This window comes from Triticum dicoccoides, chromosome 4A (assembly GCF_002162155.2).
Source record: "Triticum dicoccoides isolate Atlit2015 ecotype Zavitan chromosome 4A, WEW_v2.0, whole genome shotgun sequence".
Taxonomy (NCBI): Eukaryota; Viridiplantae; Streptophyta; class Magnoliopsida; order Poales; family Poaceae; genus Triticum; species Triticum dicoccoides.
Window position 1 is genome coordinate 718,380,212 of NC_041386.1, and position 7,317 is coordinate 718,387,528.

Below are 7,317 nucleotides of genomic sequence, written 5' to 3' on the forward strand. Positions count from 1 at the left end.
CGAAGGTCACCCGGAATCCTAGTTGACCAGGAGATCTAGCCCTTTGACTTTTGCCGGACGGGCTTTGACCAGTGGTCTTTTCCACCTGTTTGCGACAAGTCTGCCCATAGAAACATCACCAAACACGGTCTAGACACAACCCACCACTAGATTCCCTCCGGTTCTACCGCACCCGCATGCATCCCACTCCAAGTGACGGCGGCGCTGCCGTACGTGCAAGGGGGGCCACACCACGGAGCCCCAAGAAGGGTGTCTATGCATGCCACAACACTTTCACACATGCATCAGGAGTCGTGCGATGTTTCGGTGGCATAGCTACGCCCCGAAGGTCACCCTCTAACCAGATTCCCTCCGATGTCGACCAGTTCCCCCCTCCGTGACACGGCGGCAGCGACGTCCATGAGGGGGGCTATCGATATACTATTGGGGTATGATTTTTATTTAGACAAGGCACATTTGTATTGTAAAAAAAGAAAATAATAAATAATAGTAAAAAAATAAAAATAAAATTGAAATAGGTATGCCTACGGTAAGGCCGTAGGCATAGCTGCGCACACCGAGCTTCAATGCCATGGATCGATGACGTGGCGATGCACGTGGATTGATGATGTGGCAGAGGGCATGGGCCAGCCCTATGCCATAGGCAGCAGGTATGCCTACGGTAAGGCCGTAGGCATAGCTGCGCACACCGAGCTTCAATGCCATGGATCGATGACGTGGCGATGCACGTGGATTGATGATGTGGCAGAGGGCATGGGCCAGCCCTATGCCGACGGCAACAGGTATGCCTACGGTAAGGCCGTAGGCATAGCTGCGCACACGGTCAGGGATCGATGACGTGCCGATGCACGTGAATTGATGACGTGGCAGAGGGCATGGGCCAGGCCTACGCCGACGGCTATGCCGTCGGCATATCTCTGTCACACCACAGACCCCTCCCCCTCGGATCGATGATGTGGAGGCGGCGCTGATCGGCGATGTCAACATATCTATGCCAGGCTATGCCGACGGCTTAGCCGTAGGCATAGTTTCAGATGTATGCCGACGGCCTAGCCGTAGGCATAGGCTCCACGTGGCGCCCTCTAGTAGCTCGTGGTAGCCCTATGCCTACGGCTAAGCCGTAGGCATAGTTTTTGTCTCATTTCCCCCCCTTTTTTCTGTTCGATTTCAATGCCGACGGCCGCCGTTAGCCCCGTCGGCATAGTTCGGACGCCGTCAAATGGTCGCTACTGACTAGGTAGGCGGGCCTCATCTATGCCGACGGCCCCGTAGGCATACCGCCAGAGGTCCCGACGGCGGTAGTATGCCGACAACCCCCGTAGGTATACCTCTAGAGGTCCCGACGGCGGCAGTATGCCGACGGCCCCCGTCGGTGTAGATCGACATATGCCGACGGCTTTTCTACGCCTACAGCCTTCCCTAGGCCGTCGGGATATATCCATCTATGCCTACGGGGGCCGTCGGCATAGATGAGGCCGTCGGCAACTACGTTAATTCTGGTAGTGGTACAGCGTCCAAAATGAAAGACAAACTGACAAAAACTAAGTGTCAAAGCTTGAGTAAGCGAGGATGCAACCAGAAGTATATCATACCAACTTCCAGAACCTCAAAAGAAACACTTAAATCAGAAGTGTCAATACTCCTGCCGCCTTGAGCATCTCCTAGCCCTATATATCCAAGCTGTAATGTAAAAGTCCTGCTCTCTGCTTGTAAGAGTAATTAAACTTTTCATAAGTTGGTATTGCGGCAAATTGTGGTTAGACACTCTGCCCACACTGGTGATCGCTGGGACGCGGATTTTTAGAGCAGCTGCGTCGGGGCCGCGCTATCGTAGCGGTTGAATCATCGCTCTGTACCTCAAGATGCCCGTCACGGAATCCCATTTTAGTGCACACGTTACCGTGGCAGATGGCTGTTACGGTCATTGATGTCATAGGGGTACTGCTCCATCGTAGGTTCTGCAGAATTTTGTCCTCCACCTCCTCCTTTGTACCGACGCGCACCCGTGACTTCGACTCACGACTATACACACCACCCTGCTCGTTCCTTGACTTATCGTTCAATGGACGGAGTGCAAGGAGGCGATTCCATGGCGCCGGCGCGGAGCCGCCTGGAAATCACTCCGGCGGACGGCGATAGGTACCAATTAATAATCAATCAACCTGCAATACTGTTCGCTTTGCTCGTCTGGGGTGGGCTCCAATTGAGCTATATTTCCCCTGCGAGGTTATGAATCCCCTTCCAATATGGATTTTGTGCCGGGCCACAGATCCAACTCCGCCGCCGGCAATCCAATCTTCTCAGGCAGTCCGGTAATGAAGGGGGCGCTCGAGAATCCCGGAAGATGCGCATATCCGAGATGCGACGGCAGACCCCAAGTATGATTTATCTTGTTTCGGAGCTAAATCAGTTGTATGTCAGTTCTCATGTTTAAGCTCATTCATGTCCTCAAATAATCTGGTCTCATTTGTGCAGTGTGCACACCGGATTAATAACGCCTCCGGCTACATTGAGGGGCGCTAATTCATGTGCTTACGGCCCTGTTTGTAATCCACATGTACCTGCTCCTGATTCTGAAAACCTCATAGTTGTGCCTGGATGGAAGAACAGGTAATAATTCGTTGACACAATAAAAATTATGTGTTTTTGTGGAGTACTGTATGAATCCGCCTGAAGCTTTACATGTGTTCAAGAAGACTGTTCTGAAAATCTTGTTTACTCCATTCGTTCCATAATAAAGAAAGTTTCTTTTAATACCACATTAGTGTCAAAAAACACTCCTATATTATTTGACCTGGGGAGTACTTTGGTGTTTGAATCAAGGTATACAAAATTCAGTGGAATTCACATGATACCATAGACCCTATTGCATTCGACTTCATCAAGAATCTCCGTATAGCAATAATATCAGTGTTAGCAAAGTTTGTAACATCCTGGATGGGGCCGAATGGAATTCGCAAGCAGTACCATATCGGAAACAAGTATTGCGGGCCCTATGTGCCAAATTCTTCCAAGAGTCAATTCTCTGATATTTTCGACAATTTGAGCGATTTATGATATGCTTGACCAACTGCCATCTTTGGGTCACAACTTTTGCAGTTTGTTCCATGCTGCAACAGGCAAGTGCTCGGCGCATATATTGAACATGTGCAATCCGTTGTGGCCAGAGAGAATAAGCCCGTGGGTGCGCCAATCTTTGTAACCAGAGAACAACTGGAGTATGAAGTCATGATCGATCATGGGGCTATTCGGACCAGGATTCATGGACCTGGCTGGCAGAGGTTTCTTGACGAGTACGCAGTGCGGCCTGGTGACATGGTGTATATATGCCTTACTCGCGGTGATGGAAGATTTTTCGTGGAAGTTGAGATGGGTGGCATAAGGCAAACCCCACTTCCTTATATCGGTAAGTTTAAGGCATCAAATCTGCGAGTCTGAGTTATCACTCTTTACTGAGTATTTTAAATTCTCTGAATTATTCGTCATGGCTTATAAAACTTGTGGTTTTGGCAGCTCTGAATGGCTTATCCCTTGTGCATCGCGAGCTCGTCGACCAGTGTGTGTACACTAGGGGGATACGGTTGGAATTTCCAGAGATGAGAAAGATGATCAGACGTGCTTTCACCCCCTTGGAAGATATATGTTGCATCTTTGTACACAAGATGACTGGTGTTGACATTAGAGGTGGCTACATGGTTAGTAAACGTATCTCTATTATCTTGACAAAACAAAAAGTTGTTTCGTAAGTCAAATTTAGTAAATGGCTGACCACTCATCTCTGAATGTCGTTGTTTGTATTTGAAAGAGGCTTCCGAAGAAGGCTGTTGATCTTATTGAAAGCAAAACGGGCCATATGGATAATTCAGGGAGTATTCTGCTGCATGACGATACAGGAGCCCTTGTAGCGGCTTCATTCAAAAAGGCAAACGATGGAAGACTCGTCATACAAGGAGGTTTTCCGAAGTGTGTCGGTCAGCTTGAACTGAAGGAAAATGATCTTGTTGTCATCACGTTCCACAGGCGTGGCATGGACTATTTATACATAGACATAGATGCCATGTTGAACTTGGGAGCAGCTCATATATGCTTGCTCTTTTGTGTACTTCGTCATGGATCGGATTTGTAGCACTTTCGGTGTGGTACAAGACTATGTGCAAGTTTCAACCTATCCAGCACCCGCGGCTACATCTAAGTTTGATTGGTGTGGAATTACCAATGGTCATATGCTCTGCTTTGAAGAGTATGGCATAAGTTTGATTACCTTTTTCTGTTGGATTTTAATCACATAAATGCATGAATGTAGATTTTTCACCGGATTTGATGTGAGCAATTAATTTTTCGGTACCCCCCCCCCCTGACTGCCATGTTACGCATCATGTTGGAACGCATATCCAGATCAGCACTCAACGCATGAACTAAAAATAGATGTCTTTATAATTTGATTCATGCACTCTGTAACATATCAGTTCGTCTGTACTAACCATGCCACATTACCAACATTCGTCGATTCACCTAAGGTCATGAGCGTCCGCATCACAAAAAACAGCACAATAAAGAAAAAAACCTACTAGACATCTGACGTATTACCCATGACATTTGCATCCCGGGGCCCCTTTTCATAAGAACAAAACGAAGAACACGACTATGCATGCATGTCATTTTACCTGCATGATGACGGCGAAGTGTGCACGCCAGACAGATGTTGCTGTCCCAACCCCGTGCCTAGTTTGACCTGCAAAACGGAGGATCCAGGGCTAATAATGCTCCTGATATTTGCCCAAAACTAAACAACGAACTGGGTGTAGTACTCCCAAATAGACTACATCCCGACAGCAAAACTCCAATGCGCATAGAATAAATCACGTATTTACCTGTGGTGGATCCGGACAATACCAGACGGCGCGGGATGTCACCGGCGGCGGTGCGCGCTGCATCCCGGCGCTGGATAGCACGGGCGGCGAAACTCGTACCGGTGCCGCCGGCCCGGACCTGCGGCTGGTTACGCGCCTTCTCTTATCCCAGCGAATCGAATCCTGCCTCCGCTCGGATTTGGGTTCTCTCCATGTTCGATTTTAAAAGAATCCGCTGCCCCCGCCTGCTCCTAGAGATGGCTACTCCAAAGGGGAACGCAGATGGACCAGAGTCACGGGCCGCCTGCGGGAGTGTCCGGTAGTATCTATCCTTATCTCATTGTACAGTACCCTAGGGTAAGGGTAGGTCACGGTCCCGTCCCACTAAGAGCATGCTTGGATACGTTTTAGTCCCATGACTAAAAGTAGTGGGACTAAAGCTTGCTAGTCTCACCCATGCTTGGATCCAAATACTAAAGAGACTAAAATCTAGTTATTGAGCATTTATTATTCTCCAAACCCTCCAATCCAGAACTAAGGAGAGGAATTAAATGAGGAGAGAGAGAGCTAATACATATTTTAGTAGGTTTCCCATGACTAAAAGATTTTAGCCTCAAGACTAGTCCTAGCCTCTTTTTAGTCAGGGGTGCTTGGAACTTTAGCCTCTAAAAGAGACTATTTTTAGTCAGACTAAAAATAGTCCCTTGTATCCAAGCACCCTCTAATAACACGAAGGAGATAACCGTGGCAGGAGATTCTTACAGGAACGGCTGGCACAGATCCCTAAGGATATGGACGCATAGGATAAGCGGGCCGGGGCGCACCTGCTCAAAAATATATTTTCGGTGATCGCTGGCCCTCAGAACACAGCATGCTTGGGTACACCCAGAAAGGCTCCAACCGGCATAACCATTCCTCGACAGATATAAGGTCACATAATTAGTTTCTTCAGATTTTGACCTAACAAACATTATTTACGAGACATAAGAATCACCATTTAACATTTAACCCTATTTAAGGATACTTAAAACATATTTTTTTTACTTTACTAGACTTTTAGATGTTAGGCTTAGGTGAGAGGTATGGGTATGTAGCCCAGCTTGCACCCCTTCATCATTTGGATAGGAGTAGCGGCAGTTGCTGCCAAGACGGCGGATTAAGGAATATTGTTGTTATACTTTGTAAGGTCCTCAAGAATAATCAATAAAATGGCCGTATGCATCTCCCAGATGCAGAGGCCGGGGGTCATCCTCCTTTTCGAAAAAAAACTTTACTAGACTTTTGAACTTATAGAACACTAACAGGTCAAATTTTAGATTTTTCAGATTTTTATTTTAATAAGTACAACAAGAATCTGCTCCTTCCTCCACATCGCTCCAGGGTCATGCAATAAAATACCCTCTTCCTCGCATCGCCCACACTCCAAAGAATGCCCAGCTGTCCACCTTCACCACCACCATTCTCCAGGCTCGGTTGACATGTCAAGGCAGAAGTCATGGTAAAGCATGAGAACCATGTCGCTACACACCGCGAACCATGGTGTTGAATATGTGGATGGAGTAACTTTGTCGAATCCCTTGGGTACTGTAATCAAATTTGGTAAGGAGCGGCGGACACACAGAGCAGAACCTAGATTTGGATGCGTATGAGGAGAATGCAGCACGTCAAGAGCGACATGTTGAAGAGAAGGCGAGAAGGTCCCGGCAGGAGCTTGAGAGAAAAAACAGTGTGATTCAGGTCATTTGGAAGGTCTTCAAACCCTCGCAGTCGGAACTGGGATACAGTAGAGGGAGTGGAGTCGAGAGAGGCGACAAACAGTTTGCTGGCTCTCTGCATGATGGCGCAAACTCTCTTCTTTCAATAGCAGATTGAAGGCTATGCGATAAAACAGTGTGAGGGATTTAATGCTCCTTTTGCCTGGCAGTATAAATAATCTACTTTCATGAAACTTATTAGTTATCCAAGGAATCGAAATTTGATTACTGAGGCTATAACAATATCCAAGTAAATAATCAAACAAAACCAAACAATCACCAGCGAGAGAGAATCTGTTCTATCCTATGGTTCTACCATTGCACCAAGGCGAGAGTTGATCCAGCCCTAGCAACGCAATTCAGAAGAGAGGTGGATTAATGGAGGAAGGGGAGGGGAAGAAACTAAGGTTGAGAGGCGACAATGCTGGGACAACAGAGACGACCTTATGGAGTGAGCCGGGTGCGGCGGCGGTGCTCCCTCTCCGACGACGGCGGCTGCTTTGCTCTGCTCTGCTTCTTCCTCGAAACTCATAACTTTTCTTTGTTTTTCCCTTGTAGAATGAGCCAGCGGCGGCACACTCCGATGATGGCTGCTATGCTTTATCTGCTGCGGCTTCAAAACTGGTATATATGTATTATTTTGCAAAAAAATGCGTTGGATGGTCTGCTTGCTGCCTGGCTACATTTACCAAGCTGGACCATACTAATCAGGC

General features: G+C 47.5%; 2 protein-coding genes across 2 annotated transcripts in view; one reads left to right on the forward strand and one right to left on the reverse strand.

Annotated features, from left to right (window-relative positions):
* LOC119288143 overlaps positions 1 to 5,229 on the reverse strand; it is a 12,376-nt gene extending 7,147 nt beyond the window's left edge. Inside the window, exons 1-2 of the mRNA XM_037567769.1 lie at positions 4,872 to 5,229; positions 4,665 to 4,732 (exon numbers count right to left, since the gene is read on the reverse strand). Coding sequence (XP_037423666.1) covers positions 4,665 to 4,732; positions 4,872 to 4,934 — 131 coding nt within the window. The 5' untranslated portion in view covers positions 4,935 to 5,229. The remainder of the gene's footprint in view (positions 1 to 4,664; positions 4,733 to 4,871) is intronic.
* LOC119288142 lies at positions 2,023 to 4,137 on the forward strand. Its single transcript, XM_037567768.1, has 6 exons — positions 2,023 to 2,139; positions 2,270 to 2,378; positions 2,476 to 2,610; positions 3,100 to 3,406; positions 3,514 to 3,695; positions 3,806 to 4,137. Exons 3-6 carry the CDS (start codon positions 2,599 to 2,601, stop codon positions 4,124 to 4,126), a joined length of 822 nt encoding a protein of 273 aa, XP_037423665.1. The 5' UTR covers positions 2,023 to 2,139; positions 2,270 to 2,378; positions 2,476 to 2,598; the 3' UTR covers positions 4,127 to 4,137.
* Positions 5,230 to 7,317: the final 2,088 nt, after the last annotated feature.